Below are 13,620 nucleotides of genomic sequence, written 5' to 3'. Positions count from 1 at the left end.
GCCTCTCTTCTTCACACACACTCTTCAAGCCACACTAGCTGCTCCTGGAACATTTTTGGACTTTCATTACTCTGTGACTTTGTAAATGCTGTTTCCTCTGTCTAAAAGGTCCTCCTCCTCTCATCTGCCTGGAAAACCTGAATTTATTAATATAGCTCAGCTTAAATATCACTACCTTTGTAGTTTTCCCTGACCACTCTCAGAATCACTGTCTCCCTCATTTGTTTTTTTATACCAATGTTTGTTCTAAAAACATACTAAGCTGATTCTGCGGGGAGGGAAAAGGGAAGGAGGGAGTGCCCTGTCAAAGGACTTACCCAAGCAGCGACTGCGGCACTACGTGTTAAGCATATTGTTCAAGCAGCAGTGGGAGGATGGAGCTGGATGGCCTTCATGTTATGAGATGCTATGGCTCGCATCTTTCACACTGCGTGTGTGTGTGTGTGTGTGTGTGTGTGTGTAACTGTGTGGGGGGTAGCAGGGGGAGAGAAAGAGAACGAAGGGAGAGAGAGAGAGACAGAGACAGAAACAAAGAGGGCGGACGCGGTGCAGTAAAAGCAGATGGGCGGACCCAAATTTCTTCTGCTTCACGATTTTGCGGAGGTCCACCCCTGCATCCAGCCTTGAAACACAGGGTGGGGAGGAGGCAGAAAGGGGAGGGACTGCACTCCCTCTGAGCGTGCTAGCCCCGACTGCCTGACGGATCACCCTTCCGCTCCAACATGGCTAGTTCCTCAACGCCGTGACTCAAGCCTGTTGTGCCAGGCAGGGCGCACTCAGCAGCGCAGCCCCACAGGTGGCGACCGCTCCGCGAGAGGGTTCCCGCCAGGCTAGGCAGTGGAGTGCCGCACAGCGCGCCTTCCAGCCTCGCAGCCGCCACCCTAGCGGTTCCGACCCGGCGCCAGCAGGCCTGCTTGGTCGATCTTCGAGCCAAAGATGCGGCGAGGCTGGAAGATGGCTCTGTCTGGGGGGCTGCGGTGCTGCCGCCGGGTACTGTCCTGGGTGCCAGTGCTCGTTATTGTCCTCGTCGTGCTCTGGTCCTACTATGCCTACGTCTTTGAACTCTGCCTGGGTAAGTGGGGCTGGGCACCTAAGGTGGGGAAATTATTCTCCAGTATAATCGTTTGCCCTACCTTCACACTGGTGTGCCTTGTGTTCTCAAGCCCTCTCTCTGCGGTTTTCCTTTCTCTCCCTGGAGAGCTCCTTGTCCCCAGCCTCTGGCTTCCCACAATATTTCCTGCGCCCTCCCACCAGGGTCCCGCCGTGTCTCCATCGTCTCCCACCTGGGGTTTCTTATTTCTTTGCCCTACCCACAATAATGTCCTGGCTCTTCCCACGAGGGCCCCCTTTTCTCATGCAGGGCAACCACCTGCACTTTGTGCTCTCCTTCTGGGAGCCCCTACTGTACCAAGTTGAGGAAACAACATACCCTGTGTCTTTAAACTGTTTGCTCACACTAGGAATCTCACCAATGTATCCAACTAGGAGCCCCACCATTTTCCCTCCTACTAGAATCCTACTAGGATTTCCTACTAGGGATTTCCTACTGAGAGTTCCAAAATATTTCCTCTACTCTCTTACTAGCTCTTTTTTTTTCACACGCTGGAATCTATCCTTTTCCCGTGATCCTCTCACACTGGCTGAAGTGCTTCATATCTTTGTCCACTTGTGATCCCACAGTGCACCCTATTCTACTCCATTAAGATCTTCTCTTTTCACACAGAGGTAAGCCCTCCATTCTCTTTCCCTGTGGGCTCCCCCCCATTTAATCATTTTCTTTAATGGGATTGGTATTATATAATACATCCTCTCCTCTCACATTAGAGGCCCTGATTACATTATACTGGAGTTCCCTCCAGTCTCCTGCCTTCTTGCTTTGAGGAGCATTCGACTCCTTCCCATTAGGAGCCCCACATTATTTTCTGACACCTTATACTGGTGACCCTGCTATTGTCACATGATGATAGTGCCTTCTCCCACTAGAGTCACCTCTTTTACCCTCCCACGAGGGTTTCCATAATTTATCTCCTATTCCATCAAAGGGCCGCTAATTTTCTAATCATTCCTCGTTATCTTTTTTAGGAAACCCACTCCCCACCTCCCGCAGTGTTCTTTCACTTTTAGCCCCACATTCTGCCATCCACTTCCTTTGGGGTTTCTTATTATTTCTTCTTACTTCTTATTGGATTGCACTTGTCTCATCTTCTCAAACTGGGGAAACCCCATTCTTTCTTACTGGGGTTTCTAATATTTTCTACTCCTCCTGATGGGAATATCATTTCTCATTCCCTCTCATTAGACTACCTCTTTTATAATTCTATGATCTTTTTTTACCCTGTCCTGTCACAGTAAGGAGCACTCTATATCCTCCTTATTTGCAAAATGGTTCTCACAGTATAGCTTGTGCATTCAAACTCAGAATTCTACAATATTTCCCGACACAAACCCCAAGTCTCTCCCTTATATTATTCCCATTTTCCACCTTAATTCCCCCCGTTCCCCATTCTTATTATTATTGGCCTTGCAATGCTCTCATCAACTCACAATGGCGTTTTCATATTATATCCTGTCTTGTTACAATAGGGTCCCTGCTTTTCTCACAGTAAAATCTCCCCTTTTCCCTGTCTTCTCACATTGAAGAATTCCTGTCTCCTCTCAAAAGAGATTCCACTAATATTTGTCACTCTTGTCACTTCGACACTGTAATTCCATCAACAGCACCCTTAAACTTGTGGCCTACAATGTTCCCTATTCATCTAGTTTGGGGCTCCAATATGTTTATACTCCTCTCACAGTAGGACTCCTGACCCATTGGACATCCCCTCACTCCCAAGTCCTTCTGAGACTTCTTTATTTTTTCATACCAAACTCTTCTCACCTTAAAAATGATGGTAAGGATGCTGCTTTTTTGAACTCTGGGACCTGACTCCATTTGTAATTTTCTTCTATTACATATTTGCAAAGCAATAGTCTACCCCAGGTAGACTGGGATAAACTAGGGAGGCAGGAGATGATCCTCTTTTCCAATATAGAACTTTCTATATTCTAATTCTATAATTTCCTATATTCTAATTCTAATTACCTCTCTGAATCACAATTTGAATTTTTCTTACCTCTTTCTTAGAGATATTATGGAAAATGCAGAAAGAGCTCTTAAAATAAATTTCATTAGTTGCCTTCATAGATACAAGTTAGCCTAGTTTTCTTTTGTATCTCAATCCAGTATTGGGATGTATTAAGTAGACTATGCAATGACTGGGAAGCTTTTCTATTCTCAGACCTTACTACTTTGGCTTTTTGAATGATTGATTGAAGGGTCAAAAGTTCAGCACCATTATTATGGTATGGACCTTGCTCCTAGGATCAATGCCATATTGTAAGCAACTTATTTTGGAGTTTTTCAGTATTGACTCATATGAGCTTCACCAAGATATATTTTAAAAATTAATGATGATAATGACTAACACTTATATATTGCTTACTCTGTGCCAGAAAATGTTCTAAGTTCTGTAGATAGATTAACTATATATTAATTCATTTAATCATCACAATAACTATATGAGGCAGGTACCATTACTGTTTCCATTGTATAGATGTGTAAACTGAGGCACAGATGAGCAAACCAAGGTAAAGACCAAGTTACTACAAATAATTGGCCTTCTATAAGTTCTTTAGTCATGTAATATCAACAGGTGAAAGGAAGCGCAGGACTTAATTTGGTTTGTTTTAGTTAACATACTTGCACCACACTGCTACATGCCAAGTACTATTTCTAGGTGACTACACACACAGACACTTAATCTTTATAACAACTTTCCAATGTATATACTATCATTACTTGTTTTTAAACTGAGGAACAGACAGAATAAGTAGCTTACCTAAGGTCACAGAGCTAGTAAATGGCCAAACTTAAAACCCAGGCAGTATGTTGCCACAGTCTCCTCTAAACTAATGCAGAGGTAAAAACTTGTGACATACAAGCCAGATGTAGCCTTCAGATATATTTTGCCTGGCCTGCACAGTGTTTCCTTAACATTTTGCATCAGTTCCCATTATTTAAAAGTCAGGAGAATAAGGCAGCTGTGACTTTCAACTCTGGCTGAACCAGTCCCACCTGCCATCATCAGTTTAGCAATCTTGTAACAAATTAGCAACCTGGGTTTCAGAAAGGTTAAATCAAATTTTCCTAAGGCCACACATTTAGTAATAGTGAAGAGTTGGAAATCCAGGCTGCCTGATACCAAGGCCATACCTTTTCCAATACAAATAAATTAACAAATTTGCATTTCAGTATGAGTCAAAAAGTAACATTAAGGACCTAACTTCTTTCCAGGGATAAAACCTGATGTCTTTCTCCCTAATGTTACATTAGAGCTGAAATCAAAGGAGATATTTTTGTCCTTTAATTCTTAGAGTTTGAATTCTGCCATTTACTAGCCAGGAGACCTGGGGCAAGTACCTTCACTCTCTCAACCTCAGTTGTCTGACATGTACCTTGCTTCTACAGTTGTTCACCCATATGACAAATGGTTGCCTAGCACTCAGTATATGCCAGGTATTACTGCTGTGAGGCTCAAATAACATGATGCCTGAAAAGCATGCATCACAGTTCACAACACATTATAAGAGCTCATTAGATAGTAACTTGTGATTAGTAAAGAAATAAAGGATTCTTCCTGACCCAGGAAAATAAGAAGCTTAGCTTTTTAGAGGGGAAGGAAAGTAACAGTATCCATTTCACTGGGGTGAAATTTATATAACATAAAATTAACCATTTTTAAGTGTTCACCTCAGTGCCATTTAGCACTCACAGTGTTGTACAGCCATCACCTCTATGTAGTTCCAAAATGTTTTTGTTATCCCATAAAGAAACCTCATAGGCATTAAGCAGTCACTCCCTGTTCCCTCTTCCCCCAAGTCCTAGCCAATTATTAATCTGCATTCTGTCTCTATGGATTTACCTATTATGGATGTTCCATATAAATAGAATCATAAAATATGTGTTCTTTTGTGTCTGACTTCTTCCAATTAACAAAATGTTTTTGAAATTGGTCTGCATTGTATTATGTAACAGTAATTTATCCCTTTTAATAGCTGAATAATAGTCTGTGTGTGTGTGTGTGTGTGTGTGTATGTATATATACACCAGTTTGTTATCTATTCATCCATTAATGGACATTTGGGCTATTTCCACCTTTTGTCTCTTCTGAATAGTGCTGTTACAAACATTCATGTACAAGTATTTGTTTGAATATCGGTCTTCAATTCTTTTGAGTATATATACCAGGGAGATGGATGGGGATAATTAGACTGTATGGTAATTCTACGTTTAACTTTCTGAGGAACCTCCAAACTATCTTCCACAGTGACTGCACCATTTTACATTCCCATCAAGCAGCACAGAAGGGTTCCAATTTGTCCACATTCTCATCAAGACTTATTATTTTCAGTTTTATTTTTATTATAGCCATCTTACTGGGTGTGAAGGTGTATCTCATTGTGGATTTGATTTGTGTTTCCGTAATGACTAAAAATATTGAGTATCTTTTTATGTACTTGTTTGCCATCCATATATCTTCTTTGGGAAACTGTCTATTCAAGCCATTGTCCATTTTTTAATTGGGATTTTTAAATTGGGTTATTTGTCTTTTTTTGTTGAATTTTAGTATTTTTTGCATATTCTGAATACTTGATCTTTATCAGATAAATTATTTGCAAACGTTTTCTCCCATACCTGATAGTATCATTTTATATACAAAGATTTTTAATTTTAATAAGATTCAATTTATCTATTTTTTCTTTTGTTGCCTATGCTTTTGGTGTCATATTTAAGAACCCATTACCAAATGCAAGAGCATAAAGATTTATCCCTGTGGGATTTTTTTGTTTATTTGTTTGGTTGGTTGGTTTTGGTTGTTTGTTTGTTTTTGTTTTTGTTTTTGCTTTTGATATGGGACCTCACTATGTTGCCCCGGCTGATCTCAAACTCCTGGGCTCAAGTGATCCTCCCACCTTAGCCTCTCAAATAGCTGAGGCTACAGGCATGTGCCCTGTGTTTTCTTATAATAATTTTATGCTTTTAGCTCTCACTTTTAGGTATTTTAGCCATTCTGAGTTAATTTTTTGTATCTGGTGTAAGATAGGAGTGCAGCTTTTTCTGAATGTGGCTAACTAGTTATCCTAGCACTGCTTGTAGAAGAGACTATTCTTTCTTCCACTGGATGGTCTTGATATGATCGTAAAAAATCAATTGACTGTAGATTTATGCATCTAATTCTGGTATCTGAATTCTGTTTCATTGATTTATTTGTCTGTCCTTCTGCCAGTACCATATACTGTACCTTTGTAATAATTTTGAAATCAAGAAGTGTGAGTTCTCCAGTTTTTTTTTTAATTATTTTGTTAGCTGGGTGTGCTGGCTCAAGCCTGTAATCCCATAATTTTGGGAGGCCAAGAGAGGAGGATTACTTGAGCTCAGAAGTTTGAGACCAGCCTGGCCAACATAGTGACACCCCATCTCTACAAAAAATAAAAAATGTAGCTGAGCATGGTGCCACATGCCTGTGGTCCCAGCTCCTCAGGAGGCTGCAGTGGGAGGATTGATTGAGCCCAGGAAGTCAAGGCTGCAGTGAGCTGCAGTTGTGCCACTGCACTCCAGCCTGAGTAACCAAGCAAGACTCTGTCTCAAAAAATAAAATTGTTTTTTCTATTTAGGTTCCCTTGCAATTTTGTATTAATTTTCAGTTCAGCTTTTCCACTTCTGCAAGAAGTTTTTTGTTTGTTTGTTTGTTTTGTTTTTTTTTTTTAGGAATTGCACTGAAACTGTATATTGCTTTGGAGAGAACCTTAACAGGTTCTTCCAATCTATAACAGGTCTTCCAATCTATAAACATGGGATGCTTTTCCATTTATTTCAGTCTTTAATTACTTTTCAGTAGTGTTTTATAATTTTAAGTGTATTCGTCTTGAGCCTCCTTTCTAAAATTTATTCTTAAATTTTTAATTCTTTTGTCAGGTTTGTCAAAGATCAGATAGTTGTAGATATGCGACGTTATTTCTGAGGGCTCTGTTCTGTTCCATTGATCTATATCTCTGTTTTGGTACCAGTACCATGCTGTTTTGGTTACTGTAGCCTTGTAGTATAGTTTGAAGTCAGGTAGCGTGATGCCTCCAGCTTTGTTCTTTTGGCTTAGGATTGATTTGGCGATGCGGGCTCTTTTTTGGTTCCATATGAACTTTAAAGTAGTTTTTTCCAATTCTGTGAATAAAGTCATTGGCAGCTTGATGGGGATGGCATTGAATCTATAAATTACCTTGGGCAGTATGGCCATTTTCGTGATATTGATTCTTCCAACCATGAGCATGGAATGTTCTTCCATTTGTTTGTATCCTCTTTTATTTCATTGAGCAGTGGTTTGTAGTTCTCCTTGAAGAAGTCCTTCACGTCCCTTGTAAGTTGGATTCCTAGGTATTTTATTCTCTTTGAAGCAATTGTGAATGGTAGTTCACTCATGATTTGGCTCTCTGTTTGTCTGTAATTGGTGTATAAGAATGCTTGTGAATTTTGTACATTGATTTTGTATCCTGAGACTTTGCTGAAGTTGCCTATCAGCTTAAGGAGATTTTGGGCTGAGACAGTGGGGTTTTCTAGATATACAATCATGTCATCTGCAAACAGGGACAATTTGACTTCCTCTTTTCCTAATTGAATACCCTTTATTTCCTTCTCCAACTATCTGATCTTTGACAAACCTGACAAAAACAAGCAATGGGGAAGGGATTCCCTATTAATAGATGGTGCTGTGAAAACTGGCTAGCCATATGTAGAAAGCTGAAACTGGATCCCTTCCTTATACCTTATACAAAAATTAATTCAAGATAGATTAAAGACTTACATGTTAGACCTAAAACCATAAAAACCCTAGAAGAAAACCTAGGCATTACCATTGAGGATATAGGCATGGGCAAGGACTTTCTGTCTAAAACACCAAAAGCAATGGCAACAAAAGCCAAAATTGATGAATGAGATTTAATTAAACTAAAGACCTTCTGCACAGCAAAAGAAACTACCATCAGAGTGAACAGGCAACCTACAAAATGGGAGAAAATTTTTGCAACCTACTCATCTGACAAAGGGCTAATATCCAGAATCTACAATGAACTCAAACAAATTTACAAGAAAAAAACAAACAACCCCATCAAAAAGTGGGCGAAGGACATGAACAGACACTTCTCAAAAGAAGGCGTTTATGCAGCCAAAAAACACATGAAAAAATGCTCATCATCACTGGCCATCAGAGAAATGCAAATCAAAACCACAATGAGATAGCATCTCACACCAGTTAGAATGGCCATCATTAAAAAGTCAGGAAACAACAGGTGCTGGAGAGGATGTGGAGAAATAGGAACACTTTTACACTGTTGGTGGGACTATAAACTAGTTCAACCATTGTGGAAGTCAGTGTGGCGATTCCTCAGGAATCTAGAACTAGAAATACCATTTGACCCAGCCATCCCATTACTGGGTATATACCCAAAGGACTATAAATCATGCTGCTATAAAGACACGTGCACACGTACGTTTATTGCGGCACTATTCACAATAGCAAAGACTTGGAACCACCCCAAATGTCCAACAATGATAGACTGGATTAAGAAAATGTGGCACATATACACCATGGAATACTATGCAGCCATAAAAAATGATGAGTTCATGTGCTTTGTAGGGACATGGATGAAACTGGAAATCATCATTCTCAGTAAACTATCGCAAAGTCAAAAAACCAAACACCGCATGTTCTCACTCATAGGTGGGAATTGAACAATGAGAACACATGGACACAGGAAGGGGAACATCACACTCCGGGTACTGTTGTGGGGTGGGGGGAGGGGGGAGGGATAGCATTAGGAGATACACCTAATGCTAAATGACGAGTTAATGGGTGCAGCACACCAGCATGGCACATGGATACATATGTAACAAACCTGCACGTTGTGCACATGTACCCTAAAACTTAAAGTACAATAATAAAAATAAATAAATAAAAATTTTTAATTTCTTTTTTATGTTATTATAAATGGAATCGTTTTCTTAATTTCATCTTCTGATTGTTCGTTGCTAGTGTTTAGAAATAAAACTGACTCGATGTGTAGATCTTGTATTTTGCAACTTTGCTGAATTTGTTCATTAGCACTAAGTTTTTTTTGTGGATTCTTTAGAATTATCTATATGTAAGATTATGTAAACTACCAATAAAAATAATTTTATTTCTTCTTTCCATCTTGAATGCCTTTTATTTATTTTTCTTGCCTAACTGCACTGGTTTGAACTTCTAGTACAATGTTGAATGGAAGTGGTAAAATTGGAATCCTGGTCTTCTTCCTGATCTTAGGAGGGAAATTTTCAGTCTTTCACCATTAAGTATACTGTTAGCTATGGGTATTCCATAAATGCCTTTTATCAAGTTGAGGAAGTTCCCTTCTATTACTAATTTCTTGAGCATTTTTTAATTCTAGTATGCAGAATATTGTCAAATGCTTTTCCAGCATCAATTGAGATAATCATATGGGTTTTTTTCCTCATTCTGTTAATATAACATGTCACAGGTTTGATTTTTGTACGGTGAACTGCCCTTATATTTCTTGGATAAATCCCACTTGATAGTGATGTATAATCCTCTAACATGCTGCCAAATTCCATTTCCTAGTATTTGCTTTGGAGTTTTGCATTTATATTTATAAGCGATATTTGTATTTCATTTTCTTTTCTTTTGATGTCTTTATCCAGCTTGGCTATCAGAATAATACTGGCCTCATAAAATGAGTTAGAAAGTGTTATCTTCTCTTAAATTTTTTATAAGAGTTTGAGAAGGAGTAGTGGTAATTTTTTTTTAATGTTTCGTAGAACTTACCAGTGAAGCTACCTGGTTTTGGCTTTTCTTTGTTGGGAGGTTTTTTTTATTACTGATTCAATCTTTTTACTTGTTAAAGGTCTGTTCCAATTTATATTTCAATTTATGTTACTTTCTTGAATACTATTATGATAAGAACACAATATAATATCTACCTTCTTTTTTTTTTTTTTTTTTTCCGAGACGGAGTCTCCCTCTGTCGCCCAGGCTGGAGTGCAGTGGCGTGATCTTGGCTCACTGCAACCTCCGCCTCCTGAGTTCAAGCAATTCTCCTGCCTCAGCCTCCTGAATAGCTGGGACTACAGACGTGTGCCACCACACCCTGCTAATTTTTTGTATGTGTGTGCGTTTTTAGTAGAGATGGGTTTTCACCGTGTTAGCCAGGATAGTCTCGATCTCCTGACCTTGTGCTCTGCCCACTTCGGCCTCCCAAAGTGCTGGGATTACAGGCGTGAGCCATCGCGCCTGGCCTAATGTTTGGTATAATTTACCAGTGAAACTACCTGATTTTGGCTTTACTTTGTTGGAAGGTTTTTTATTACTGATTCAATCTTTTTACTTGTTAAAGGTCGGTTCCAATTTATATTTCATTCTATTTTACTTTCTTGAATATTATTATAAGAACACAATATAATATCTACCTTCTTAATGAAATCTTAAGTGTACGTTATTGTTAGCTATAGATATAATGTTGTACAGCAGATTGCTAGAGTTTGACCATCTTGCTTAACTGAAACTTTATGCCCATTGATTAGTAATGTCTCATTGCCCTCTCCCCCAAGCCTTTGGCAACTTCTTGAGTCAGTTTGGGTAGTTTGTATATTTTTAGAAATTTGTCCATTTCATCCAGGTTATCTAATTTTTGGCACACAATTGTTCCTATTATATTCCTTCCTATTTTAACAATTGTTCCTAGTATTCTATTATATTTCTTTCTATTTCAGCAAGTTCTGCAGTAATGTCTCTAATTTCTGGTTTTGGTAATTTGAGTCCTCTCTCTCTCTCTCTCTCTTTTTGTTTAGTCTAGTTAAAGATGCGTCAATTTTGTTGAACTTTTAAAGCTCCTCCAACTCTTGGTTTCATTGATTCTATTGTTTTTGTGTTTACCATTTTCAGTTTTCTCCATTATAATCTTTATTATATCCTTTATTTTGCTAGCTTTGAATTTAGTTTGTTCTTCTGTTTTAGTTCCTTAAGGTACAAAGTTAGGTCATTAATTTGGGATTATTGTTCTTTTTAAGTGTAGGCATTTACAGCCATAAATATCACACTTTCACTACATTCTATAAGATTTGGTGTGTTGTGTTTTTGTTTTCATTTATCTCAAAGTATTTTCTAATTAATTTCACTTATGATTTGTTATTTGACCCATTGATTATTTAAGAGTGTGTTGCTTTGTTCTCACTAAAGTAGGGGAAGGTGAATGAAGAGAGGTTAATCTGTACAAAAATACAGTTGGATAGAAGAAATAAGACCTAGTGTTTGACAGATCAGTAGAATGATTCCAGTATACCACAATCTATCATATATTTCAAAATAGCCAATAAAGAATAATTTGAATGTTCCCAGCATGAAGAAAGATAAATGTTAAAATGACGAATATCCTCATTACCCTAATTTGAGTATTACATATTTTATGAATGTATCAAAATATTACAGGTACACTGAGAATATGTACATCTATAATATGCCAGTTAAAAAGTATGTATTGCTTAATTTTCCTATACATTTGAATTTTATAGTTTTCATTGTGCTGCTGATTTCTACTTTCATTCCATTGTGGTCAGGAAAATACTTTGTATGATTCCGTGATTTTACATTTATCAAGACTAGTTTTGTGGCCTAGCATATGATCTATACTGGATACTGTGCTGTGTACACTTGAGAAGAATGTGTATTCTGCTGTTGTTGGGTTAAGTGTTCCCATATGTCTTTTAGGTCTAGTTGGTTTATAGTATTGCTTCAGTCCTCTATTTTCATATTGATCTGTGTCTAGTTTTTCTATCCATAGTTGAGAGTGGGTATTGAAGTTTCCAACTATTAATGTAATACTGTCAATGTTTACTTCCTATATTTTGGGGCTCTGTTGTTAAATGTGTATATGTTTATAGTTGTTACGTCTTCCTGATAGATTAACCCGTTTATCAAGATATAACATTCTTTATTTCCTCTTTATTATCAATTTGTGGCTTAAACCCTATTTTGTGTAATAGTGGAGTAGCAACCCTAGCCCTCTTTTAGTTATTATTTGCATGGATGTATTTTTCTATCCATTCACTTTCAATCTATGTATATGTTTGGATCTAAGGTGATTCCATGGTAAATAGCGTATAGTTTGGTCATTTTTTTTAATCCATTCTGACAATTTCTCCCTTTTCCTGGAGAATTTAATCGATTTACATTTAAAGTAATTAATGATAAAGAGGGACTTCTGCCATGTTGGCAATTTTTTTTCCGTATGTCTTATACCTTATTTTATGTTTCTGTCCCTTCCTTACTGCCTTAAAATTTTTAATAGACTTTATTTGTAGAACAATTTTAAGTTCACATCAAAATTGAGCAGAAAGCAGAGTTTCCATAGAAATTTCTCCACCTCCCCTAATACCCCCCCACAGCCTCCCTGACTATCTATATTCCACATCAGAATGGTACACTTGTTATAATCTAGGAACCTCCATTGACACATCATTATCACCCCAAATCCATAGTTTACATTAACATTCACTTTTGGTGTTCTACATTCTACAGGTTTTAACAAATATATAGTTATATATATCTACCATTATGATATCATATAAAGTATTTTCATTACCTAAAAATCCTCCATGCTCTACCCATTCATTTCTTCCTTTCACTTAACTCCTGGAAACCATTAACTTTTTTACTATCTCCATAGTTTTACCTTGTCCAGAATGTCATATATTTGGAAGCATATAGTATGTAGCCTTTGCAAATTGGCTTCTTTTACTTCATAATATGCATTTAAGATTCCTCCATGCCTTTTCGTGGCTTGATAACTCATTTCTTTTTAGTGCTAAATAATATTCCATTATATGGATATATCACAGGTTATTTATCCATTCACCTACTGAAGGACATCTTGGTTGTGTCCAAGTTTTGGAAATTATGAATAAAGCTGCTTTATACATCTCTGTGTAGGTTTCTGTGTGAACATAAGTTTTCAGTTCCTTTGGCTAAATACCAAGGAGTATGATTACTGAATTGTAGGGTAAGGGTATGTTTAGTTTTGTAAGAAACCACTAAAGTATCTTCCAAAGTAGCTGAACCATTTTACATTTCTACCAGCAATGAATGAGAGTTCCTGTTGCTCCACATCCTCGCCAGCATTTGGTGTGATTAGTGTTCTGGAGTTTCACCATTCTAATAGGTGTGTAGTGGTATCTGATTGTTGTTTTACTGCCTTATATTTTAATGAATTTTTATAGTGTACCTGTTTTGATTTTCTCTCGTTTCTTTTTCAGTATATTTTTTAGTTTTTTCCTAGTGGTTACCCTAGGTATTACAATTAACACATTAACTTTTGAATAATGAAGTCTGAATTAATAGCAACTTAGGTTCTTTTAACTTTTATTTTAGGTTTTGTGATACATATGTAGGTTTATTATATAGGTAGACTCGTGTCATGGGGGTTATTATGCAGACTATTTTGTCACCCAGGTATTATGCCTAGTACCCAATAATTATTTTT

The 13,620-nt window shown here is 37.7% G+C and overlaps 1 protein-coding gene across 2 annotated transcripts in view; it reads left to right on the top strand.

Annotated features, from left to right (window-relative positions):
• The first annotated feature begins 305 nt into the window (after positions 1-305).
• ZDHHC15 (zinc finger DHHC-type containing 15) overlaps positions 306-13,620 on the top strand; it is a 173,617-nt gene continuing 160,302 nt past the window's right edge. For both annotated transcript variants that reach the window (XM_003268985.4, XM_003268984.4), the window contains exon 1: positions 306-1,072. In XM_003268985.4, the coding sequence (XP_003269033.1) occupies positions 937-1,072 (136 nt within the window). In that variant the 5' untranslated portion in view covers positions 306-936. The remainder of the gene's footprint in view (positions 1,073-13,620) is intronic.

The sequence above is a fragment of the Nomascus leucogenys genome, chromosome X (genome assembly GCF_006542625.1).
Source record: "Nomascus leucogenys isolate Asia chromosome X, Asia_NLE_v1, whole genome shotgun sequence".
Lineage (NCBI taxonomy): Eukaryota > Metazoa > Chordata > Mammalia > Primates > Hylobatidae > Nomascus > Nomascus leucogenys.
This window is presented reverse-complemented; position numbering and strand designations above follow the sequence as displayed.